This window comes from Falco rusticolus, chromosome 10 (genome assembly GCF_015220075.1).
Source record: "Falco rusticolus isolate bFalRus1 chromosome 10, bFalRus1.pri, whole genome shotgun sequence".
In the NCBI taxonomy this organism is placed as follows: domain Eukaryota; kingdom Metazoa; phylum Chordata; class Aves; order Falconiformes; family Falconidae; genus Falco; species Falco rusticolus.
This window is the reverse complement of record NC_051196.1, coordinates 37,262,821-37,289,384: the sequence shown is the minus strand read 5'-3', so window position 1 is coordinate 37,289,384 and position 26,564 is coordinate 37,262,821. Positions and strand designations below refer to the sequence as shown.

The 26,564-nt window shown below is 56.5% G+C and overlaps 1 protein-coding gene across 3 annotated transcripts in view; it reads right to left on the bottom strand.

Annotated features, from left to right (window-relative positions):
• Window positions 1–26,564, bottom strand: part of DLGAP4 (DLG associated protein 4) — a 157,618-nt gene that overhangs the window by 50,413 nt on the left and 80,641 nt on the right. For 2 of the 3 annotated variants that reach the window (XM_037401642.1, XM_037401638.1), the window contains exons 3-7: window positions 23,720–23,813; window positions 12,947–13,989; window positions 11,371–11,541; window positions 5,929–6,146; window positions 3,293–3,407 (exon numbers count right to left, since the gene is read on the bottom strand). In XM_037401642.1, the coding sequence (XP_037257539.1) occupies window positions 3,293–3,407; window positions 5,929–6,146; window positions 11,371–11,541; window positions 12,947–13,897 (1,455 nt within the window). In that variant the 5' untranslated portion in view covers window positions 13,898–13,989; window positions 23,720–23,813. The remainder of the gene's footprint in view (window positions 1–3,292; window positions 3,408–5,928; window positions 6,147–11,370; window positions 11,542–12,946; window positions 13,990–23,719; window positions 23,814–26,564) is intronic. The other variant, XM_037401639.1, reaches the window with a different exon arrangement.

Here is a 26,564-nt window from a genome sequence, read left to right as displayed (position 1 = left end):
ACTAGAGCAGGCTGTGGCACAGAGAGCGAAGGTGGGGGGTGCGGGCCACGCTTGACCAGGGACAGGCTGCCTGAACTGGTTCCCAGTGGCCCCATCAGGAACCAGTCCTAGCCCCATCCCCGGCGGAGGACTGGTGAGGCGTGAGCCAAGCAGGGGCAGCTTTGCTCCCTGCTTCTCCTGCTCCCCCACCTCCCTCCCACCCATGCCCTCAGCCCTGCCCTGCTCTCCAGTAGCAGTGGCTGGCAAAACTTGAACTCAGGAGAGGCTCACCCGTGTTAAACCAGAGCCAGCCCAAAGCAGACTGTTCTGAAATACAGATGAGAGATGCTGAGATTGGCTCTGTTGCCCAGTTCCATCTCTCCTGGCCCTTTCTTTGGCCTCAGGGACTGTACTCCTGCCCAGCACTGGCATGTGAGCTCCACAAGGTTTAGCTCAGAAAGTTCATCAGCTTTCCCCCTAAAACTGACAGTCCCTAACTCCCTTCCAGGGCCAGGGCAATCAAGCTCTCCAGCTGCCCTGCAGTGCCCAGGTCAGGAGCACTGCTTCCTTCTCTTCTTCTTTCTCCTTCTCCTTCTCCTTTTTCTCCTCCTCCTCCTCTTCTCCTGCCGCTGGCCCCAGGTATGGGCTGACCCCACAGCCCGCCTCGCACCCTGTCGTGGGTGTCCAGGCTGACCCAAGAAAGCTCCATGAGGAAGGAAGAGGGGAAATGCCAGCGGGACGGTACCTGCTCTCCATGGGTAAATATCTGAGGGATAAGTGAGGGGGGTCCAAAGATCTGGAAGAAAGAGGTGGAGAAGGTTAAAGGCCAAGAATGGGGGAGCCCCTCACACAGACAGCCATTGCACAGGGACCGAGGACGAGGGGAGCAGATGGCCTGTGCCCTAGTGCCACTGCTGCTGACAGTTCGTTACAAACTTCAGAGCCCATAAGATGCCAAGCAAGATGCCGCACAGGCCTCTCAGACAGCGGCACAAACATGGCATGGCAAAGCTCCACGGGACACCTCCCAGACGGAGAGAAGCTGCTGATGTGTTCAGCCTGTTATATGCACCATATATCAATATATATACACAGGGCACACTTGGGACACACAATGCTGGGACACCCCTTGGCACACATGGGTTGCCTGCAGCTGCTGGACAAGGGCTGGTGTGGCTCCCAGTTAGCACCTCTGTGAAGTCCTCAGTGTTGGCCAGCACCTCGCCAGGTGGCCAGGAGCCAGATGGGTCTCTGCCGAGAGAGCCGGGGTGGATGGGCAAGCTGAGTGCTCCACCTTGGGGAAACTGTCCTTCACCCTGATGGGGCTGGGCTGGCCACTTCGCTGCTCTCTCCTCTGTCCGCACACCAGGAAGAAGCCACACGGAAGCGATGCTGCCTGCTCTCCATAGCAAAGCCACGGCACATGCTAGGCATAAGGACAGAGGCCTGACAGACACTGCACTGCCTGTGGGGAGGAATGCCTTCTCCTCCTCTCCACCCCATCTGCAGAACACATCCACCCTATGAGCTCTGCCCTGGGCGAGCCGCCCAAGGTGACCCATCTTGGGAAGAAACCAGGTTCAAAATGCACCCTGGGGAGAGGCTTGGCTCTGGGTACTGGCCCTGGCCCCTCTGCACAGGGCACGGCTCACAGTGTGAATACACAGTGTTGGGGGTCCCCAGCTGGCTCCCTTTGGCTGCTGATCCCCTTGGTGTGACAGGTGGACGCTGATGTGTGCACCCAGTGAACCCTGGAATTCCAGAGGTTTGCAAGGTGGAGGTCAGCTGGACAAAACCAAGTGGAGTGGACTTGCCTTTCGGAGCTGGGGATGCTTCTGTGTGGGAGGACACTAGGGTCTTGCCCAGCAAGGAAGGTGTTGGAGGTCACACAAAAATGAGGGCAGAGGAGGAATGAACTCTGGCACTGGATGGAAGGGCAGGTCAGACCTGCCAGAGGATGAAAGCAGCACACACTGGTGGCTGTACCAGCTCCATCCTGGATCAACAGATAGGCAGTTTGTGGAAGGCCTCCAAATCCCAGCTCAGCTGCAACTGAACTCTGATTTGGGGGAAAGCGGGCAGAACGCACGTGAGGACAGCAGCCCCAGGCTTGGGCAGGCACTGTGGCAGTCGCCGTGCCCCCAGCATCACAGTGGGACCAGTCTGGCTCTGGGGTGTTTGCCTGGGCAACTCCTGGCGTGTGTCGTGGGCTGCTCAGACACTCCAGCTCCAAGAACCTTCTGATCTCTTCATGGGGGTGCTGCACGCAGCTGCTAAATGGCAGCTTTAGACAGGGAGACAGCCCAGACTCAGACCACCCATCGTCATCAAGCAGAGACCTGGCTTCAGGCATGGATTTACATGCAAAGGACAAGAATGCGACAGTCCTGACCCCTTCTCTGTGCAATGAGACACCCAGCACATCGCTGTCGAGGTACAAGGAACGAGACTGACCACAAGGAACATGTATGCCCACAAGCAATGCCCCGCACCCTTCCCCAGAGCCTTCCACCAAGGGCTCCAGCTGCTCCACAACAGCAGAAGAAACCAGCCATGGGGCTGGAGAGGCTGGGCTGGGACAGAGGAGGGCTCAGAGCCCCACACGATTAGAGGGGAACATCAGCACGCACTGTGTGATGCCCACTCTGCCGCTTTAACCCCTGCCTTGTGCTGCTGCCCTTGACCGCTGTGCAGAGAGCGGAGCAGCACAGGAGGGGCATGCATGTGCATGTGTTCCCATGCAGACACGTGTGAAGAGATGGGACATGACAGAGGCCAGGGTGATAGCAGAATGGCTGGGCAAAGCCTGTGGAGCCATTGCTGCCCTGGGGACCTGCACCTGCATACGTTAAGTACAGGCCCCCTCGGGCTGAGATAAGCACACAGGACCTCTGCAAGGGCCTTATCCCAGCATGGTTATGTCCTGGCAGCTGGCTTAGAGCCACTCAAGCCCCGAGCTGCTCCAGAGTAATCCCAAGGGGAAACATAGCGTGGGACAGGGAGTTAAACCCAGTTTGCCCTGACTGTATCCTGGAGGCTCCAGGCTGCCATATCCATGGCCATGGCAGAGTGACTTCAGCTGCACTGGCAGTGCTGGGAGGAGAGCACGGGGGGGGTGGGGTGTCTAATATGAGTAATAATTAAGGAGCTGGCCTTGATACTTTAAAGCTGCCAGAGAATAGTGTATACAATTCCTAGAGTGCAGCCAGTGCCTTATTTTGAAGTGGGAAGAAGACATTCCTCTTTCCTCTCAGCCGGCCCTTTTCTCATGGGGTTGTGTGGGTGCAGCGGGCTCAGCACCCCAGCATCTCACCTGGCTGATGCAACTGGACTCGTTGACGCCGTCAGAGATCTGGTTGTATTCTTCCTCCCAGGTTGGGAACTTCGGAGGTAGGAGGATCTCGACAGAGTCCAGGCGGTCCAGGCTCCTGCCAGCAGAAGAGAGGGTGTGAGGGGTGTCCCCACGGTGAGGGCAGAGCGGGGGCTGTGCTGGAGCTGCCACCCTGCCAGGAGAGCCAGCCCACCCCTGGCTGCAGCATCCTCTGCCAGGCACAGGCACACATGGCAGCACGGGGACAATGCTGGGCACCAAGCCCACTGCTCAGCCCCTGTTGCAGCTCCTGGAGAAGAGGGAAGCACCGTCTCACCTTGCTGGAAGGATGGGAGGGATGTGGGAGGAAAAGGAGGGATGTGGGAAGGATGAGGTTGCCCTGTTCTTCTATTCCACCATGAAACCCTGCATGAAGGAGTCCTTGTCACAGACCAGTTGGAGGACATGGTTAGCCATGCCAGCCTGGGTGAGCTGTGAGGACGCTTCCTCCTGAGTTGCCCATGGTGCTGTTTCCTCCATGTCTGACAGGGCCAGGGGTGCACAGGGAGCCTGGGGGACTGTGAAGCTGAGGGCAGGGTGCGTCCCAGCTGGGCAGGAGCCCTGTGCGGCCTGTGGACCTCCAGGGAGGACCCTGGCACCTCCTGAGTCTCCATCCTGAGGTGTGATGAGAGCAGGGAGTAGCCTCTTTGCCAGGGGTGATGGAGGAGACACCCCAGGGGACCCACCGCTGAGTGGCCAAGGGCAACGTGGTGCCCCGAGCGCCAGGCTACCTGTTTATTGCCTTGTTTCCCTCGGTCTGAGAGGGTTCTGTCCGCGAGCTCATCGCACACCCGTGGTGCGACTCGGGCGCGTCCCGGCGCAGGTGGTGTCACCGCCAGCCTCCCTGTGCCCACACGGCTGCCTGCGCCCTGCCCCGCCATCGCAGCCTGCCCGTGGGGAACCCAGCCGAAAGGCAGGCAGAGACCCTCTCACGGGGACAGATGGCGTGTCGCCCCCCTTGTCGCTCGCCCCGGCTGGGGCTGGCGCTGCCCCTGCAGCCCCTCGCCCCGAACGGCTGACGCTGCCCAGGGACAGCCGCGGCAGGGAGAGCGGGGCCTTGGCGGGGGCCGGCACGGGGCTGTGCCTGGCACGGGGACCCCGCGGTGGTCCCAGGGAGGTGGCCCCGCAGCGCCAGAGGCCCCGGCACCCAGCAAGCTCCGCGGTGGGGCCGAGGGGCGGTCGGCAGGTGGCAGCCGTGCCCTCGCTCCGGCGCGGCTGGGCGGGCGCTGCCGGGGCCGGCGGCCGGGACGCGAAGTCCCTACTGGAGCGCAGCGCTGAGGGCTGCCCAGCACCCTCCTTCCCAGGCAGGATCCTGCCCGCCAGCAAACCTCCTGCTGGGGACCCAGCGCTGGCAGCAACGCCCAGCCCTGCCCTCGCCCCTCGCCCACGCCGCTGCATCCCCGGCGGCCAGCTCAGACACCCTGCCCCGAGTCAGCCCCTTCCCCAAAGCCGCCCGCCCGCGGGCTGCAGCCCGGCCCCCGCAGCCCAGGTAAGCTCAGACCCTGCTGGAGTGACCTGAAGGGACAACGAGCACAAGCGAGGAGGAACGTCAGTCACTCGGCTTGAGTGTTTTGCATCAGAGACCCCTGGACCCAACTCTGCTCCCCCTGAGGCGGACGTGAGGGCAGGGAACGGGGATGGACTCAGAGCAGGCATTTCCAGAGCTCCACACAGTTAATTTTGTCACCATCTCTCAGCAGAAAGCAGCATCTGGTCTGCAATCTGAAGCCACCGTGAGGGGTCTCCACACCTCCTGCTGCACCCTTACTTCCTCCTGGCTCTGTCTGCTGAACATCAGCCGGTCACCCACAGCGGCTCCTGACTCCTCCTGCCCCTCTGTGCTGCTCACATCCTCCCAAGCCACAGTGTCTGAAACACTGGCAGCCTGTTACAGCCCCTGGGTACTTATCCTGGCAAGCGGAGGAGCTGGTGAGGATGCTCGACAGCATCAGTTTCAGTCAGGCGGTCCACACAGACCCCATCCTGCAAGGACCAGCCTCTTGACCCAGCAAGCCTTTGCTGTGCCCCCCTTGCTCTGCTGTTCATCTGGCTCAGGCCACTCTGGGTCTTCCTCCCTCAATACCTGGTCCCAGACCTCTTAGCTCATCTCTCCTGGCCTCAGGCTATTACCCAGCCTAGTGTGCCAGTGGGGCACTTTCTGGTTAGTCCCACAGTCCCTGGGACACCCGTGGAGGCAAAGCAGATGACACAGTCCCAGTAGCCTGTGGGCTGTGTGCCAAGTGTCCTCAGTCGTGCTGGCTGAGCATCTTCCATGTCTAAATAGCATCATGGGGTTGGGATCTTTGCACTCCCTCAGAGGAGCAGATGCTTACAGGGGAAATCCACACAGCTCCATCAAAGGAGTGCCCTCCCCATCACTGAGGGGACAGGGACATGGAACAGGCTCCTAACACCAGGGCTAACCCTGTGGGCTGTCTGAGCTGGGGTGCAGGAGCCCTTCAGGGCTTGGGTCCCCACATGGGTTCTCCATGTAGGTGCTGCTGGCTAGACCCCAAGGACTGCTTCTGGTGTGGCCCCTGGGGACCTGTGCAGAGCTCCCAGAGGAGCTCCAGCATTACCTTTGTGTGGTGCTCTGCTCACTCAGGGATTGTTGGGTGGCCTTGAGGTAACTCTGCCTCCGAGCTGCAGTTTTCGGGGATGGTTTGGGGCTGGTTTCTGAGTCTTCACTATCATCATCCCCCATGGCTTTGATGTAACTCCCGCTCCGCATGCGCCGGCACGGGATCTCACTGTCTTTGTCCCGAGAGAGCGTGTTGTTCCACTCCCCCTGAGGCACCTGCAAGAGTAAGGGGAGCATGAGCAGATGTGAGGGATGGCACCTCTGGGACCAGCAGGATCATGGGGACTTGGGGGGATCAGTGGCAAGGACAACTGTTGGACCCTCAGCTGGAGTGTAGTGGGAATGGGCAATGCAATTCCTTTCCAACCCTCCCTTACCGGTTCATGCCAGGCAGCCCTGTGTTTGATTGCTGCTGTTTTAGCACATCTACCCACAGCCATTCACCCCACTGCCACTGCAGACCACCTTCACGCTGGACCATGCTTACACGGTTGATACAAGCTGCACAATGCCAGGCACGGGGAGGGAAGAGTCTCACCAGATTTGTGCTGGGCACTGGGATAGGAGTGACACACGGCTGTTTGATGCAAAGCCCATGCTCATTTCATATAAAGTGCACACACTGTTCAGGCCAAGGCGATCAAGAGCTGTTGTATACGAGGACCTGTGCATCAGAGCTCAGATCTTCACTAGGTCCGACACCTTTTAAGGTTTCTGAGCTGGATGGGACTCTCAGTGGCTGAAATTCATCTCTGAAGCCAAGCCAGGCCCTCACAAGTCCCTCTAGAGCAGTTTGGGCATGCAGACTTTGTGTTGGCCTCCCTGCACAGAGGTGAGTCGTACCTTGTGCAAGAAAAGCATTTCTAACTTCACTGAAGTGACAGCTTTGCAATTAATTTAAGGCAGACATGGTCACTTGTTCCCTCATTAGAGACGGGTGAGCTCATATTTCCGCTGGAGGCCTGAAGCACTGAGCACCCGAATTAACCAACACCACTGCCTACTGCCCTATGAAGGGCTTGGGTAGGTGACCAGAGGCACAGCTGGGTGCCTGGCTGGCAGCAGAGCCAGACTCCTGGCCAGGGTTGATCGGGACAAGAGCCACATGCGGTGTGTGATGGGCCAGGAGAAAGATGGGGCAAACTGAGTTGCCAGGAGCAAGCTCTGGTTTCATGTCTGATGTGGTTTGTAGTTGGCCTTTGACCTGCCCTTGAGCTGAGGAGACTTGGGCAAGGAAAAGCAAGGGAAGATGTGAGGAATGCAGTGATGTGCAATCCATGCAGACCCTGGGACAGCCCGAGGTCCCCCGGGCTGCTGTGGGATGCAGGCTGGCTGGGGAGTGCCATGGGGAGCAGTGAAGGGCCTTGCACTGAGCACAGCTTGTGCTGCCCAGAATATCCATGCTGATTTTGCTAGATGAGATCTTGGACATGTCCAGCTCCCCAGGGAGCTGTGGGATTAATCAGCCAGTGTTTATATAGTGCTCTGGGGATGCGCAGGGCTGTGCTGCAGCTGACTGTGATGAGCCAGAGCTGTCAAGCGCTGCATGGTTCCCATTCCCCTCCTTGTTCACAGCAGGTATGTTCTGTGGGAGCCAGAGCTGGCCTGAGGGTGCTGTCTGCTGCTGCTGGGGTGCAGCATCTTCAGATGAGCTTCAGATCTGCAGGTACTGGCTTCTTGTTCTCCTGAGAGGGCCTGGGGCGTGCCAGATGCAGGCTCAGTCCACGCCAACAGCTTAGCTGGCGCTGAGGGCTTTCTTCTGCCCAAAGGAGCCGGGGGTTCAGCCCATGTCCTGCCAGCCTGCTGCCTGCTGTGTGTGTTCAGGAGAAGGCAGGGGGTGACCCCAGCGCTATGTGGAGCAGAAACCCAAACAGCCTGTGGGACCGCTTTGGTGGTGGGGCTCCTGCCACACTGTGTGCCTGTGAGCCAGGACCCATATTACTGTGGGACACGGAACAGAGAGCCAGGGGCATTGTGTTGTCTGTGCATGAGATCCAGGTGGGGACTGACGTGGAGCCAGGCTCACACGTGAAACACAAACCTGGCCAGGCGGGGCTGGGTCTGCAGCCCCTGGCTAAGGAGGTGAGAGTTTGCCAGCAGCCAGGCATGCCAGGCAGGGGCCAGGGAACTTCATGACCATCCCCTGTGAAGTGGGAAATGCTGTATTTTGTGGGGCAGTGAGAGGTGCTGGGCTCAGCCCAGTGAGCCCAAGGGCAGAGTGGGCATTAAAACCTCAGGCTCTTGCGGCTGCTCTGATGCTGCTGCTTGAGGGCTGGGTCTGCGGGTTGCTCAGCTCTGCCTGGGCTTGTGCATCTGCCTCCTGGCCTTGGGCATTTTCAGTTCTAAGCAAAGCAACACAAAGATAGCATTTTCAGTACGTCTCTGCTGGTGCAGCTTGTCCATGGCAGCATGAACCAAGCACCCCACAGCACGGCTTGCCCTGTACAACCCTGTCCCTTTCCTACAGACAGCCTCCACCAGCTTCTCCGTGGCATTGTGACAGCCTGCTCGTCCTAACTGAGCTGCTTTGTTTCCCCTTTCCCTTGCCTCTCCTCTACTTTGCACCTTGGCAAAGGCAGCAAGAAGCAAAGCTGCTCTTAAGGTGCTCCACATTCCAGTTTAGCAGCATCAAGGGGAAGGCAGATACTTGGCAGGACACCCTTTGAATCTGCTGCCCCATTTCGGAGCATGTCCTGCCTCTGCCCACAGGGTCCACAGGGACTCTGTCAGCTCTTGCTCCTATGGGACAGAGTGCAGGACAAGTGTTTCAGAAGTGCTACACCTGAAAAGACAAATAGGTGCCCTTCAGGATCTTCGAAAGCAGCGCAGGTACTTGAGGTGCTGTTCAGGATCGTGCAGGGTGCTTCTCTGCCCCTGCAGGCACCTGAGGATGTGAGGAGCCTGTCCCACAGTCTCCAAAGCTCTGTGATGGGGTTGAAGAGCCACGAGCACTTCCTGTTGCCAAGGGACAGACCTTGACGGTGGTCAGTGCAGCACCTCAATGGCAGTGACTTTTCTGGCAGTTGAGACCCTGGGCTCTGGACACAGACATGTACTACAGAAAGGACAAAGTGGAGATGGGGTCTGCCTTCTGCTGCACCTAGCGCTGGCACAGAGAAACTCAGGAGGTTCCTCACAGGCAATGGGAGCCTTGCTGCTCTTCATGCCGGTCTCACAGATGCAGGATTCGCTCTGCCCACGGTGGTTCTGTTGGTGTTTTGGAGGATGCCCAGGTCGAGAGCCTTCATAGGTAGCTGATGGCACAGAGGGCTTGGGGATCCACCCTGCCCAGCGGCTGCACAGGAGGGGAGGAGCGGACAGCAGAGATGCTCTGCTAAGCTTCAGGATGTGACCCCCCCTTTCTGCCTGGTCTGTGTGGTGGCCCGTGGTGCAGGCATGCGGGATTCAGGCACGTGCCCACCCCACGTGGCTGGGCTCCACTGATGCCATCCTGCCACAACACTGTGTGTGGCAAAGCAGCAGTGCCTTCTGGCTCTTCTGCTCTCCATGTCAGAGCTGAGCGTGGAGGGAAAAGGAAAGAAAGGGGCACACAGAGGTTTCCCCCATCTTAACTCTGCCTGGGGCATTCCCCAGTCACCTAGAACATTAATGGGGGGAGAGAGGAGGGAAGGGGAAAACTCCAGTGCAGGGGCGAGAGAGCTGCACTGCTGCCATTGTTTCGGTGAGGTCTGGGGGAAGAGAGACTCACAGAGCAAACAGGGTTTCCATTCACACACGTGCCAGCTCTGACATGCAGCCCAGCCTTGTCACACACAGACATGCACCACACATGAACGCGCCTGGTGAGGCGCCCGTGGGATGCAGGGTGCACGTGCCATGCAGCCAGGCACCAATGCAGAGACTGAGCCCAATGCGGGTACACTGGTGCTCCCTCCAGGGCTGGACCCCTCGTGGTGTCCTGAGGGCTATGTGTGGTCTCAGGCACGTTGGCAAGAAAGCAAGCTGGAGCTCCGGCTGCCCCACCTATCCTTTTGGCAGGGCACCCTCTGGGAAGGACCTGGGCTGTGTTTCCTTGCCCCGTGGGAGCATTGTGGGGCTGGCATGAGGGCAGCCAGCATCTGTGGAGTGGCCAGCACTGAACTAGCCACCCACTCCTGATTGCAAATTTATTTTGGGGGATAGTGAAGATTAATGAAGCTCTGGTGCAGTCTGACTGTAAAGTGGGGCTGGGCCGGCTAATCTGGATGATGCATCAGGCTAATGGTGCCTGCGGTATGATTCTGTCCCCTGGGAGCCCCAACACTGCCTGTCCCTTCGATGGGTATCCATGGACATGGGTCTAAGCCTGTGCCAGGGGCAGAAACGCTGCTCAGCCCTGCCTGCCCCTGTTCACCCCCTGTCTGGGGCACCCCTCACTCCAAGGAGCTTCTTGGCCATTGGGAACCTGACCCCTCAGTCTCTTCCCTTCCATCACCCACTGCACATGGGGCCCATGGGGAGGGGAGAACAGAGGACCGTCCCTTCCTGGGGACTCTGCTCTAAGGACAGTGCTGTGTCACCTTGGGGTGCCCCTGAGAAACCCCCTGCCCTGATGGGACAGGGCTGGACCTGAAACTGGGTGATCACCCACTCTCAGCTCCAATGTCTGGGTCTGGAAAAATCACATGGACCCCTGACAGCCCCCAGTGAGCCCCAGGACTACCCAGAGCCTGCAAATGGGGCAGAGGAGGTGAATAGTTTTGGGGGCTTACACCAGCCTGAAGGCTGGGGGGTCCTGTTTGTCCTCCTCCCACTCCCCCTGCCCTCCCTCATGCCAGAAGGGCACTTCTCCACCTCTGGGACCCACCAGGCACATCTGCCTTGCAGCAGCCCTGTGCAGGGCCTCCGTGCCCCTCAAGCACCGGGCTCTGTGGGCAGGCAGATGCACATGGTCTCTCACCATGGTACAAGCAGGGAGTGGGCTTGTCCTGCTCCAGGGGGGAGCAGGTGGCAGGGGACACGTGACCTTGCAAAAGGACATTTCCCACACACTGGGCTCCAGAGGTGACCTCTCCATTGCCAACTTAGTCCCCTTCCCACGCTGGGGAGGCATCTGGCTACAGTCGCCCCATCCTACTCCAAGGGTCCTGAGCCCTGTGCCCTGCCCTTGGCGACTCACATTGGCAGCTGGGGGCCAGGTCAGCCCGAGCATCCATAACCTGTCAGCTTGCAGAGGCACCGAGCATCATCCATGTTTTCTGGACTGGCTGCCCAGTGTCTTGGCTTTGGTGGCAAGATGCTGCTGGCCTCAGGGGCTGCACACCCTGGCATCCCCCAGTGCCCCTCCAGCCATGCCGCTGGTGGCTGCCAGCTGCTCCCTGCCCAGGCTGGTGCTCTTGAGTCTGGTGGTCCAGGCTGCCGACACTGTGTGGTGGTCCCAGGAGGGTCAGGGCAGGGAGGGAGCTGGGTAAAAAGCTTCCCCTCAAAACAAGATCCCTACCTGGCCGCTGCCTGCGTCGGTCGGCCCAGGGCTGAGGGGCTGGTCCCACCTCCGTGGGGGCTCGCTCGGCTGCAGCGGGGTGGCACCCGTGTCCTCCCAGCCGAGTGGTGGGGCTGCCCAGCTGCTGGCCGGGCTCACGCCACCCAGCTGTGCCCACAGCCCTCCGTCAGGCTGTCGAGAAACGGAGGCTCATTACATGCGCGGGGAATAACGAGCAGGGCAGTCTCGTCCCCCCAGTGTGGCCAAACCCCAGAAGACAAGGGGCTGCCAGGGCTGCATTCGGTGCCCGGGGCTGCCTGCACTGGGCTCTGCCGCCGCACCCAGAGGGGGATCAGTGCCGGCGCATGTTTTGTCTGCAGCTCTTTCACCTCCTAATGCTTAACTGGAAGGACTGGGGCAAAGAAAAAAAAAAAGCAGGCCGGGAACATTTTTTCTGATGACATTCCTGATGCAGTAAGTCCCTCTGAAATTTGATTTGCAGCTGTGGCTGGCAAGGTATTGGAAGCAGAGTGTGCTTCGATGATTTATCGCTCTTTAAAGCTTCTAAGCCTGCTGGTCACAGCCACGGAGCCCATGACACCTTTACATTAAAAAGGATGCTGGAGATCTACATACATAGACTAGTCCCCTCCTTTCCCCATGCAGGCCTGGCTTATTTATCTTCATTCCTCTCTCTAGGGCACAACGAGATTTATGTTCCTCAAGCGCCACTTTTTGAAACAGCCCCAGTGACCTGGCGCTCTCGGTGATGGCCCGGGGGGGGGGCAGTTTTCAAACCAGCATCAGCCATGCAGGCTTCTGCCATGCAAGCGGGGCGGCTGACACTGCCCTCCTGGCCCCACCGCCCTGCCCCGTGTGCGGGTGAGCAGCGAAGGCAGCCATGCCTGCAGAGCTGCAGGTCCTACCAGGGCTCCGGGGAAGCTCTGCAGAGCAGGGCTCACTGGGCACGCCGGCACATCCTTGTGATGCATGGATATAAGGGGTTAAGCATTAGTTATTACTGTTGACCTTCAGACTGTGAGATGGCAGCGGTGCTTCACCTGGAGGCTGGGGAGTTGTCTGGGTGGGATGCGAGCCACAGCCCCTCGGCATGCCCAGCTGCCTGGGCACCGAGTGGAAACAGCTACATGTGGGCAGCTACGTGCCTGGCTGCCCAAGGGTCTAGCCCACCACAGCAAGGTCTGGGTGGGCAGTGGGGGTGTGCTGGGGTCCCACACCAAATGAGGATCACAGCAGAGAGTGCCACGGCTCTGCAGTGTGTGTGAGCACATCACTCCTCCCCACGCTGCCCTGGTCCAGCACAGGGGCTGGGGGATCCTGGGACAGCACTGCAGCTGGGGGAGCTGGACCCCACCAGCATCGGTGTCCCCACAGGAGGTGTGGTGGTTTGACCCCGGGGCCTTGGTGAATTTACCCCCCCCAGTGCTCTCCTGGCAATGTGATTTGGGGTTGCAGCTGACCCACCTGGAGCGGTTTGATAGGGTCCACCGGGCAATGGGGAGCCTCCTGCAAGGGCACCCCCTGCCTGCCTGCGCTCCCCCTGTGCCGAGCCAGCATAACCCCCGGCTGCACCCACCTGCAGGTAGTGGTAGGCTAAGTCTTGGTGGCAGGACTTGGATTTCAGCAAGGCTTTGTCGATCGTGGCAGAGGCCTTCTGGCACACTTCCCGGGCATGGCTGAGCGTCAGTGTGGACCAGGAGCCCCTCTTAATGTAGTTGGAGTCATTGTTGATGGGGATATTGGTGCAAGGGGTGACCTTGAGGTCGTTATTGCTCTTGGAGGATTTCAGCATGTGTTCGCTGATGGTATTGTAAGCGTGCATGAAATACTTTGGCTGGCTGTGGTCCGGCTGCCGGCCCAGCGTCATGAGGCCCATTGGGTTGCGGTAGCTGCAGGTATCGCTGTCTAAGTTGTCATCTGAGCTCCACCAGCCTGATATGTTAGATCTGCTCCTCCGCTTGGGCTCGGAGGTCTTCGCGCGGTCTTTGCTCTTGCTCCTCCGGTTTTGCTTGGGGTCATCCACCCCCTTCTTGCCGTTTACGTTGCCTTTGGTGGGGCCCTCCAGAGACTGCGACTTGGCAAACAGCTTCTGGACAGAGTGGACAAGGTGCCGGATGCGGCCAGGGCTCTCGCTCCGGTGCTTTGCATCGCTTCTCTGAAACTGGAGGGTGCTAAAGCCGTCTCTGTGGATGGGCAGCTGCTTCTCAAACTGGTCGAGGAGGTTTGCAGGCAGGCGGTTGATTTTAGTGGCTTGGGCATGGCTTGGAAAAGGGTTGTCATCTGGGACCTCGAAGTGGGAGTTGTAATGGATGCGGGGGAAAGTGCTGCTGTTGGAGATCTGGTTGTTGAGTGGAAGGAGACAGTCGCCATGGAGGGTATTCTGGGCTGGGAATCGGGGGTCCATGGTGAAGGAGTCAGTGGGGCTGAGGAGATAAGGGTTCCTGTCCTGGGGGGCATAAAGAGAGTCTTGAGGGGAGTCCAGGTTATCGGAGAGGTGGCGGCTTCTGTTATCTCCCAAGCCCTTCATGGTTCCAGTGTTTCCTAGACCATTGCTCAGGGATGGTGCAGCAGAGCCCTTGCAGAGGCACTGACCGTGCTCCCCCGCAGATGTCCCTGCACCTGCAGGAAGAGGACAGATGCTCAGAGCCTGCCAAGAACCTCTTTGGCAGCCCACTCCTCACCAGGGTGTCCCTGTGAGGGCTGTCCCAGCTCTACAAGTAAACGCCACCAAGGCTGAAGGATGAAGGAGAGAAGCAGGATGGGAAGAGAAGGGGCATGAGAGCAGGGGCTGGAGAGAACAGGGTACAGGAGAGGAGGAGGGGAAGGATTCATTCTTTCTAGCTGCAGTTTAAGTGCTTGTCTGTCTCAGTGCTCAAGCACAGGCTGCTTAAACAATGCTGCTGCTATTTTTCTGGTCTCTGCACATGTTTATTTAATAGAGTTCCTTCCCTAGCCAGTAACAAAAGCTAGCAGGGGCACTGCCAGCAAATCACTGCTCCTGTCCCATTTGTTCAGGGGGCTGGAGAAAAACCTGCTGTCAAACACTGCACATGGGCCTTGCCGGAGCCAAGGGAAGTCTGGAGCCGAGCATCCCATCTTCTGCATTATGCTTTGTGTTTCTGTGGTTACTGAATCTTGGAAGGGGGCTGGCAGCCCTGCTCTGTGTGTTGCAGCTGCGCTAATGTGATATGATGTCAAATGTCCCCTCTCAAATGAGTGCCCTGGCTTATGGCATGTTTTACCCTGGAGGAAATTGTTTCAGTAGCTATGATGAGAGCAGAGGTGTTTCTGAACACTCAGAGACCGACCTGAGAAGCTGTTTGCTGCTCAGCCGATCTTTCCTGCCTTGCTGCATCGCTCCTGGGGGAGCTGTGTCACCCTCGAGCCTGGCCATCTGCCCCTTGCTATGGTCCTCTGCCGCAGCGAGGGACTGGGGCTGGCCACCCATGGCCCATCCAGCAGGGACAGGCATTCCTGCGGGGCAGCTGGGCAAGGCATCCCCTCAGGGCAGGGGAGCTCCTCACAGAGGTTTCTCCGGGGCACTTACCCTGTCCTGCTCGGCTTGGAGGGATCCGCATCTGCACTGCCTTATACAGGGGAAAAAGACAAACTTTAGGGGGCTGCTTAAAGAAAATCAATGAACATATAGATGAGTTGTCGGTCGATGAGTTGATTTTCCATACTTAAAACCTGTTTGAAATCACATAGTGCATAAACTAATTCTTACTTCCTTTTACCTTTTAGTTTCTTATTTCTTTTTTGTTTTAGTTTGAGTGTCGCTTAAAGGCAACTCGTAAACACTGAGGCATCCTATGGGTGTAAAAATCCAGACCATGAGATCCTAGACTACTTTTTCAAAATCCAGGGCCCCAAACCATGTGCACACAGCTGAACAGCTGCTCCTTGGTAAGACGAAGGTGCTGCTCTGGGAGCTGCGACGACAGGGGTCTGTGCAGAAGAGCCATTTTCCAACACTGGGATGATCCAATGTTCCCCAACACGCACCTGGAAAGGGAAATAGTGCCTGGGCCCTCAGAGCCACTGACGAGTTTTTGAGAAAAAAAAACATCATTTGCTTATTCCTGGAGAACAAGTAGGACAATGCTGTGTTCCTGTGAGAAGCAGAGCTGGTAGTCTGGGCTCCTGGGTTCTCCCTGTTTAGCCAGATTCCACTCCGGTGTCCCTGAGGAGCCCGTCGGACTGTGCAGCCTGGTCAGCAAAAGCAGCTAGCACCACAGCCCCGTGGGGAGCGGCGTCAGCAGTCGCTGAGGGCAATAGGAATTGACAGGCTTGTTTTCATTCCTCACACAGGGAAAAAATGTATTAATAATGAAAAACAGCTGGGGCTTTAAATAATTGTTTGGAAGCACACAAAAAAAGAAGTGCTATGTATTCCATAGCTTGATGGGTTTTAAAAAGTCTCAGTTTAACTCTGTAGCTCCCAGTGGACTGGCACAGCAAACCTGGTCTTTCTGGAGCAGGGGCTGGCAGAGAGTGGGTGAGCGCAGGGGGTCCTGCCCTGCCGGCCGCCCCGCGGTGAGCCCCACCGAGTGCATCGCCACAGTGCCGGGGTGAACCTGCCCGGCTCTCGTCCCCCCAGGCGCCCTGTGGCCCCACACAAGGCTTGCTCGGTCCTGCCCCCTGGGAAGCTGCGGGCCCCGTGGGGAGGGTCCCCTTGCCGTGCTGCTGACCCGGGCCCTGCAGCTGGTCCATCCGCCTTCACCTACAGCCTGGTGCCCTGCCGCTGGCCTGGGTTTTGGCAGTGTGGGACAGGCGATTTGGCCCTCGGGCGTCTCCACTGTACAGACAGTGCCCATGCATTTTGGGCATGAGGAGGTGGCTGTTACCCTGGCCTGAGCTGGGGGAACGTCGGTCCAAACCCGCCCTTCTTGCCAGAACACCCAACACAAGCCTTAGCCTTGGCTGGTGTCCAGCTGCACACAGTCCCTGTGGGTGCCATCCTTCTCCCGTTGTGCTCTTCAGCAGCTGGGTGCACCAGCCCTCCTGGAGTCCCTTGCCCGTGGGACAGCACCCACATAAGCTGGAGGAGCAGCAGTGGGTGCTGGCTGGAGAGATGCCGCAGAAGAGATGCGTGGATGGTCTAGGCAGTCTGGCTCCTGCTTTGTGCAAGCCAGCATCAGCGCAGTGGTTGAAGAGGGGTGACAAAAAGCCCCAGGAGATGTTCTCAAAGGAAACCCTCTGGACAGAAGAGAAGGATGGGTGTAGAAGGACAGGCTCCAGATTGAGCCATCCATCTGCTCCTTTAAACTCCAAACAGCCACAAACGGGCAAGCTCAACCCTGCCCGACTTGGAGGGGAAGCCCTGCAGGCAGCAGGGAGCCCAAAGCCTGCGCGAATGGCACCTGATCTGCCCAGGCTCAGCTCTGCCCACTGTGGCCTCTCTGCCATGCCCCAGCTCTGGATGCCCAGCACGGTCCTTCGCTCGGGCTCAGCTGCCTGCGGCCAGCCTGGCTCTGATGGGCTTCTCCCATCACATCGTGCTACAGGAGTCAGACAGTCCCCTGGGAGACAACACAGTGCTGATTTGATTATAATGGGATGTCTCTGGGTATTGATAGTAAATAAGTCTTTTCCTACAAAGGGCAATCAATATTTGAAGCAGAAATCTCCCAGGCACTCCTGAGAGACTTCAGCCCTGTGACTGCTTCACCATAAAGCACATCAGCATCACTGCTTTTGTGTTCACCGGGCTTCAGAATAAAGTAAAACTGCCTTAGGACTCAAAATAAATAGGGAAATGAAATGAAATTAAATAAACGAAATGAAAATAAATGAAATGCAATCAAAGCCTGGCTTGTAAGGGAAGAATGGGGCTGGGGGCTGGGCTGGCTCAGGATGGCTCAAGAAGCAGATGGGCAGGGAGGAGTGACTGAGGGGGCTGTGGGGACAAGTGGGAAGGAAGGAAAAGTGAAGTTTGGGGGGGGGGGGGGCTGGTGGGGCAGGAGCAGAAGGTATGGGAAGGCTGGCAGCAGTGGAGGGCAGGGAGCTCCCTCTCTCCCAGGCTGGTTGTGCTCTTGCCAAGAGTGGACACTTGCTTCTATATGGCAGAGGGTTTACCGCTCCCTTTTCCTTCTGTGGGCTCTTGCAGGGCTGCCAACAGGTCCAGATCTTCCTGCCTGTCCTGCTTGACCTGGGCATCCCTTCACATGATGGCCAGCCACAGTGTGGGGTGCCAGCCTTGCTGCTGGGCATGTGGGTCAGGGCTAGGGGGGTAGTCGGGACTCCCCCAGCCCCTGGTGCCCACCAGGCTGTGGCTGCTGCATCCTCTGTGAGCTGGTTTCCCTTTAAGATGGATTACTGTCTTTTCATTACATTTCAATTACTCTCTGCAATCCTTGGCACTTTCTTGAGATGTGGGGTCAGGGAAGGGAAAAACCCAACAAGCCTCTTCCCCACCATCTTTTTAATTTGGAAGAATGAAGAAGCCTGAAATTAAATCTCCCAAATCCATGATCCTGCAGCTCACAAACCGGGCAAAGGCTGTCTCCCAGGATAGCTGCCCCGTGTCCCTGCTGTGCCCCCTGCCCCAAGTCAGGCACCACGGCGATGAGGCAGATGGCCCCCCACCACAGGGAAGGCACCCAGAATGGGCAGCAGGAGACCCTGGTTAGGAGATGGTCACAGCAGGGGCTGCCAGGGTGTGCAAAGGACACATCCCCGAGACCAGGGGAAGGGGCTGGTTTTGCTGCATTGCCCCATTTCCTTCTTTTCCCTCAGCCTGTGTTTTTTGGGGAGTTATCCTTCCTCTTCCCAGTGGCTTTGCTGATGCTCAGAGGTCTCTGAGGTGCAGCGGATGGCCTGACCCAATTTATGGCAGTTTTGTGTGTCCCAAGCCCCTCTGAACCCCAGCAGGCATCAGTTTCCTCTCCGGCACGGTTTACAGCAGCAGCACTGGAGCTGCCTGTTTGCAGGCTCAGGCCAGCCACACTGAATTCACTTACAGCAGCCCCTCCTGCAAAATACATCTGCAGCTCCAGACACTGAGCAGTGTATGAAATCTCAAATCATGCAGGAGATGATAGCCTTGCCTGAAGAAGCTTCCTGCTCAGCACAGCAGGGACTCCTCTCCTGCCCTGGCTGAGCACTGCCAATGCTTCCCACCTGTAGGACCCACAGCTGCTGTGCTCATCTACTGGAAGTGGGAGATGAGGCTGATCCGGGGGCTGCCAAAGCTGGTGGGAGATGGTTCACTCCACTTTAGGAAGACTGAAATCACATCTTCATTGTGAACTGAAAAGCATCCTGTTGTAAGAGATACTTCAGTGACTGCAAATATTTGCTTTTCTGTCTCTTTAACAGCACACAGATTAGGCTGGCTCAAACTCTGAGCAGAGCAAGAGGTAACCAAAAGGAACTGGATGGATGACACAGCTGTAATGCAGTGTAGATACTTGCAAAGCAAGGATTTCCTAGCTATCTGTCCAGCCCTCACTCTCACATGCCTGCCCAGCTCATGGCTGTCCATCCAGCCAGGCGCCCAGCCAGGCAGTGTTTAGCGAGTCCTTGAAATTATGGTTTGTAACTCCTGGCAGAAAGCGTGAGCAAGAAGTCTGCTGCCAAAATGTCAACCAAGGCAGCACCAGGGCAGAAGTCCAACGAGCCGTCTTGGAGATGGCTGGCTGTCTTTGCAATCCTGTAAAGCTCTGAAGCTTCGGCTGTCCACCTGGGATCTCTCTGGTGGCAGCTCCAGCCTGTGATGTCCCATTCTGCCCACCCTGCACACGGAGAACAGATCTCCTCCATCCTCGGAGACTAGCTCCACGTCTCCTTGGAGGTGCTCCATCAGGCCATGCACTGTGTCCTTGAGAGGACAGCTGCCCAGGAGATGGTAGCCATGGGTCTGTCCCCATCTCCCCACAGTAATTCCTCCCCTGTTCCTGTGACATGGTGGGGGCCAGAGGGCCACTGCTCCACAGGGGCTGCTCAGAGCCTGTTCTGAACAGGCTCCAGCCTCAGGACACAAAACAACAAAGCCTGAGAGGCCCCTGTGCTTGTGGGAGGGCAGAGCACCTCCTGCAAGCCAGCCCTGTCAGGACCACCAGCGTGCACCCACCTCTGTGCACCATCAGGGACTTGGGCAAACCAGCTGCCACTGCCTGCTGTGCCACCACTTTAACCCTGGGGGTGGAGGTGGCTTTCTGGGACACAACACCCTTTCTCTCATGTCTCTGTGTTCCCCTGGGCCAAATTCCCGGCTTAAGTTCTGCAACCCCCCCTTAAAACAGCTTATACTGAGGGCATGGAGAGGACAGGGCAGACCCTCTGCCCTCGCTCAGCAAGGAGGGGACAAGAGGAGGCAATACAGCATGTTACCCCGCCAGCCTCGCCTCGCTGCTCTCTGCGGCAGGCCGCCCCAGGATCTCACTCTGCTGTTAGCTGGCATTTACAGGCCCGACGGTGGCAGAGGCAGCCACTGCAGGGGGTCACTGGGCAGGGGTCGCTCCTCACCAAGCCTGGGAGGGCACAGGGAGCTCCGAAAGCACCCTGATGTTCACCGGGATTTCTGCTCCTTGTGCGTGTGTGTTAGGGCTGTGGCATGAGGGCAAACACATCTGTGTGCCTGTGGAGTGTGTGCACGTGTGTTCGAGTGCCGTTGCTGGTGGTGTGACCCAGGTACAGGATCAGGCTGGCCCTGCCAGGTGCTGGAGGTGGCCCAGAGGGCAGCCAGATCTCCCTCTGCAGCTTTCACATGGCAGGGGACTGCAGCCTGCACATGGGTGCTTCTGCTCCTGTCGAAACTGGGGAGCTGCAAGCACCAGCCTGGTGGCTCCATGTCACCCCCAACGCTGCAGTGTGTGCGGTGCTGTGCTGCCTCCCTCCCCCATGCCCTTGGCACACACCTGCCATGCGCAAAGCCCACGTCCTCTCCTTGGCTGCTCTCCTCTGCAAACGGCCATGGCTGCCCTGACTGAGTGGTGCCTTGATCCAGAAACAGGCACTCGAAGAGCTCTTCTTTCTCCCCAAAATCACAGCCTAAAGCATCACTGCCCCCATTCCCTTGCTTCCTTCTCCTCTGCCTCCCCCTCACAGCTTAGCCACAGATTTGCTGCCATTCCCACCAGCAGAGCTTTCCAACAGGCTCTACGTTTGCTCCCTGTGGAAACATTGAAGCTTCTGCTCCCACACTGCATGCCAGCCCAGGGGCCTTCATCCTTGCTAAGTGGAGGGAGGAACCCAACACCTCCTGGGAGAGCTCGGCACTCTCATCCCAACCTCTGTTGCGTCGATCTAAAGAACATGATGCACCACAAAGTCACTGCACCTGTACAAAACACAGGGCGCCAGCCATAACAGCCAGATCTTGGTCCAGGTGGTGCCAGCCAAAAGCCAGAGGCACTCTCAGCAGGCTTCCTGGCTGGCATTTATACAGAGTTGTTTAGGTTGGAAGGCATCTCTTGAGATCATAACCTTCGACGCAGGGTTCCCCTGAACAGGACTGAGTGGAAAGGGACACGTAGTGCTGAGGCAGGGCTGGCAATGAAGTGCCAGGAGGGGCAGGAGAAGCAACGGCCTGTAAAATGTGACTGCTCAGGGTGCAAGTCCTCCAGAAGGAAGAAACTCCTGTTCTGATGGGGCTGCAGGCACCCTTTGGAGTCAGCTAGTCCTGCCCTCTGCTGATCAGCACTTCCAGGGGCTCTATGTACCACAATCTCCCACGTAAACCCCAGTCCAGCCATCCAAGCTGGCTGCAAACACATGGGTGGCTTTTATATATAGAAACCTAGCAGCATGCTAATAACTAGCTAGATAAGGAATAAATGATTTACAACCTGCAGAAGAAAAATGACTCCCCTCACCCTGCCGCGAGAAGCTTAAAAAATTGTATACTGTGGTGTAGGTGACGTTGGTCTGCCTACACACATGAATTCAAATGTTCCCTGAATTAGCAGGAACACTTCATGTGGCATTCAGCGAGGGGGGCCGCCGGCTTCCAGGGCGTTACATTAATGATGATTCAGAGTTCAGAATCTAATCGCAGGGGATAAAAATAGCGATCTTCTACTTAGAACAATTCATTATACAACAGACCTTCCACCAGCCTCCTTCTGCTGCTCGCTTCTCCCTGGGAAGTTTCCCACTGCTACTGGTGAGCTTCACACCAGGACAGAGCGGGTACTGGGTCCACGCAGCAGGCAACGCTGCCCATTCTGGGCTGCTGGGAAGAGCTTGGGCCAGGGTCTCCTGAGGAGCACCCGTGGGATTAACGTCGCCTGGACTTTCCCACTGAGGCATGTGACAGCATCACCAGGAGAACCAGGACAGACCTGCCCTTTGCCCCTCACTCTTCGTATAGCAAAGGTGGGGAGATGGTGGCTTCCAGCAATTCAAGTGCCTCATCTACCTAGGATACCTCCTTAGGAGATGGGTGACTTGCTTTACGAGGGTCAGTCTGCTCATTGTCTGAAGGGGTCCCAGTGGGCTCACCCAGCTCATCCACAAATCCAACTTGCAGGCAGCAAACGCTAGATGAAGCAAATCCCAGCTCCCAGCATAGGCTACATTGGCGTAGGAGCTGCAGAAAGCATGCAGCACTGATTTCTTAACGCTACCGAGTCCCACATCACTGGTGGAAGGATGTCCTCACATCTCACTTCATGTATGAGTAAGTGGGTTGTGTCTTTTTAATGTGGAATCTGCATTACAGCTCCCGAGGCTGCATGGTAGCCGAGTAATGCCCCGCAGCCCCGGGGCACACCTCTGGCCTCCTGCTTGCTCTTCAGGCAAAGGGACATCTCTGCCGAGACTGCCAGTTGATGCCCACTGCAGTCATGGGGAGGGACGAGATCTGACTGGAGCCATCCCAAAAGAGACAAAGAATAGTTTTTCTTCCTTATATGCTCTAGATACGACTATACTACTATTTTTTTTTTTTTGGTAGTGGCAAAACCAAATGCTGTGAAAATCAATGGCTGCAATATGACAGATTTTTGACTTCAGGTGTTGACTAAAGCTGGAGGAGCATATGAACTCTAGAGAGACAGAGAACTTATTTTCATGCAAATGTCACTGGTAATATAATCAACTCTCAAGGGAACAAAACCCCAGAAACTTTACAACGTATTCGTCTCCGTCCCTAAATAGAAGTTTCTCAAAGTTCTCCAGAAGACAGGATCTGCTCTGAAGAAGGAAATGCGAAGCATTAAGTAGGTCAAGTGAGACAAACAAAGGCAAGATAGGAAAGGGAGTGTTTTCAGGAGGAAATCAGGAGCGCTGATGGGAGGGAGTGGAAGGACCTGGGCAAGAGTCGCTGCCTTTCAAAACCTACCTGCAGTCTCTACTCTCTGACGGGGCACTTGGGACACATGCTGGTGACAACACGGTGCATGTTCCCAGACCATTTGGGATCAAAACTGATTTGTTCTGGTCAGGGCTGTTCAGGAGGCCTGGCGGGGTGTGTGTGGGTTTGCAAAGCTCTCCAGGGAGCAAGCAGAGGGCGAAAAGCACTTAACACGACTGCCCTTGACCTTGCTTATGCTGTGACTCCCAGGGATGGAAGTTGTCCACACTTGCACCGAACACGCGTGACACAGAAGGTAGCAGGCCACTCTGCTTAGTCTCCGTGGGATCCTCCTGTCTCATTGCGCTACCAGAGCAAGCAGCAGCCCCAGGACCAGGGGGACAGAGGACTAAGGTGAAGAGGAGGTAGTGACAGCTGGGAGGGAAGGGACAGGCTCCTCGCCCCAGACTCTTGCTGTGCAGCAGTAACAGGGTGCTCCGAACAGTGATGGCTTTTGCTGCTGTTCCAGCAGGTCTCTGCAGCTTTGCAAGGATGTTGCTTTGCTCCAGGGCAGATGTTCCTGTTGCCTAAAAGTCCAGATGAAACTGAGCGGGTCCAGATGAAGCTAGGCAGGGCCCTGGCTGCGTCTAAGATGCAAGATGGAGATGCTCTCTGGAAGTGTATTTGCTGACTGCCTGAGACAAAGCAGCTCATGTTGCCTGAGGATCCTGGAGCAGGGGGGCAAAAACCAGCAGCCCCCTCTGCCGTTCTTTCTAGAGAGCAGACTGAGACTCATCTGCAGCCTTCTGTGTGCTCAGAGCTGCAGGAGCATTTCCTTTGTCTCAAAATAGGTCAGCGCAGAGGCGTGACGTTACTATAGCAATCGGTATTAGATTTCGTAACTTTATTTTAGTGATAGGCATGTTGCAGGATTCACTACTAGATGGAGGGAGGGTTGTCATTGAAACACCCTCTCCAGCTCCCCTTCTGCAGCCTCCTTCTCCCTCCTACTCTGCTGGCCCTCATGCCACAAGCACAGCTCTCTGGCCATCCTGTTGCCCCCTTGCCTGCTTCTGAAGAATCCCAAAGTCACCCCTGGGCATACTGTACCTCTCACAGCTTCCTGGGCTTGGGGACTAGGCCAGATTCAGCATCCCATGCACCTTGTGTTCCCCTGGGCTCCAGAGCTGTCCTTCATGAAGACCTGCCAGGCAGAGAGAAAAGGGAAAATGTCCTCAGGTCACAAAGAGCAGAGTGGTGTCTTCTGATAACGTCCCAGGCCATAACCCTGATGCTGTAAAGACACAACTCTGATCAACAGTCAGGTTGTCTTCATTAAGTCCTAGCAAAGGCACAAAGCAAATGGGAGAAAGCATCCTACATAAAAAGGCAGAGGCAATACCCATGGAAGAAGGGCAGGATGCAGAAGTGAGCCCCTGTGTCCCTCTGTGTTGTATGTGGACTGAAAGGAAGGACCGGAACTCAGTTAAGTGGGGAGGACAACATGCAAAATGCCCAGGCTCCTTGTCTGGGGACACAGGGCTGGGGCAAGCCCCTCTGTGGGAAAGTGCTCTTTGGCTTTCCTTCTCTTGTTTCTTTATCATGAAATAATCCTTCGAGGAATCCCCTCGCTGCCTGTGGCTGTATCTTCATTTCCTGGCCATGCCAGGAGCTTACTGTCTGGGGCTGGGGTGATTCTGTAACCCCCTGTGCCTCATGTGCTGGGCTGTTCACTCTTCTCTGAGCCATCAGAGAACAGGTCAGGCAGGGAAGGACAGTCCTGGGGATAAACCCCCTGACTGGCGTGGCAGATGGCAGCCAGGTACCTTTGATGTGTCCTAGCTACAGACCTGCCAAAATCTGTGCCCATCAGAGTTTTGCTTGAGCAGCTCACACTGTAATTCTCTTCCATCTGGCCACTAAGTGCTACTGTATCGCTAAAGCATTGTACTTCTTGCTTCATTGTCATTCACCATCAGCTATGCTGCAAACAACTGAAAAAAACGATCCCTGTACGAAAACTAGTGTAAATAAATATGAGGAAAAAACCCCAATGTTTTTTTAATGTCCTCAAAAACCTACGCATCACAACAGAGAACACAGCCTGAATTATTTTATCAGTGAGATTAAATATTATTTGGAATTTACATCAATTAAGTTCCAAGGTAGGCTTGTGTGTGTGCATGCATGCTTTCTATTCTGCACTGAGAAGATGCACAAGCGCTGGGACAACCTGGGGAATTCAGCTTTTGCTGCTGAGAAGCAAGGAATGGGAATGGCATGGTAACTCAGCGCCAGGAGTCAGCCTTCCTTTGCAGTACCCTTTTTCATTCCTACCTGCACAGAGGCCATCTGGGTCTTGAGAAGCCCTGCCCAGAGCTCAAGGGGGCTTTAAAAGAGGTGAACCCCAGTTCCTTGACCGGGAGGATGTATGGAAGGCTGGAACAAGGACACAAACCTTGGAAATTTTTCTAGGAAAGCTGGATCTGAGGGGTGGGTTTGGCTCCCTTTCTGGTGAAGCAGAAGCAGACCAAACCGGTGCCCTGGTGCCAGTGACAAGACAGCAGCTCTTTGTCCCCAGAAAGTGTCCCCACTGCAGCGCCCATGAGATCCCCGCTCTCTCACCCTGCCACCACCCAGCAGGAGGGGTTTTCTCCCCAGGGTAACTCATGCCTGGGGGGGTCTTTGGAGACACCCCGGGTGCAGTGTATGTCTGGGTTATGACAGAGGCACCATGTTTCCTTTCAAACACGTTCAACAGCCCTCCTTATAATCTGCCACAAGGAAGGAAAGGCTAGATAGATGGACAGATACAGTGCAGGCATAGAATAAGAGGGCTTGGTGTCCAAGAGGCATTCAGAGACTCTCACAGTGGGTATTGCAACAGACAGAAGAATGGAAAGCCTAGAAAGATGAGGAGACTGCCCTCCTAAATCCAGTACAAACCCTTTTCACCTTCCCACTAGCTATGTACCATTGGAACCCCAACAATGCAGAGGAAATGGTTAAAGGAAAGGCACATGTCCTGGGAAAGCCAAGCAGGCGACAGCTGTTGTTTAGACAGGGCAGTCACATCTGTCCCCAGGGCTCACCTGTTTTCTACACAAAAACATTTGTTTTTTGAGTTTCTTGCTGCTGATGAGTACTCAGCTGTGAAAAACAGAGACAGATGCTCTGTGCAGGAGATACAACAAAGATTCTTCCACCTAACCACGGCGGCCTCTGTTCTGGAGGCATCAGCTCTTGAAGACACAAGACAATTGCACGTCCCAAACTCGGAGGTGCCTGAGCTCAGAGACGCTGGTGAGGTTGCAGGTTGCTGCCAACAGGCCGCCGCTAGCAGCACTGAACGCAGCACTGGGCGAATATGGTAGGACTCGGTGAGACAGGTCTGGCAGCTGTGGAGAACCATGCAGCAGTAATTGAACTGACACCATTCAACCCTTCCTCAGCCCTCTCCATGTGAAAAGTGAATTCCCACTACTAGTTGGGTTAGGTTTGAGCCAGTAATCCAGACACGTAGCGCCTGCAACAGCCATCAGCACAGCCAGTATCCACGGCTCGTGCTGCCTACAGCTGCCCATAGTGTCAGTACTCACCTGCCAGCAGCAAAGCTGTTGATCTCCTGCTCTGATGCCACCAGTATTGTTATGAAGGGTAGGTAATACTAGGTATCACTAGAGCCACTGATGTCCATCATGCAAGTCATCAGCATCTGCTAGCAATGCTCTCAGCACCCCTCCTGGGTGCACAGGTATCCACCACTAGTGCCCAGCATCCTGTATCAGCACTGGTAGCTACTTGTACTGGAAGTATCTGTTCAGTACTACTATCACCCATCATGTCTGTGTCTGTCACCGGCATTCTCAGGGTATCCTGGAGTACCTGCAGGAATGGTGCTGATCCTGGGACTCCCTAGCACAGAGTGACTCCGACGGGTGGGAGGAACGGTGCC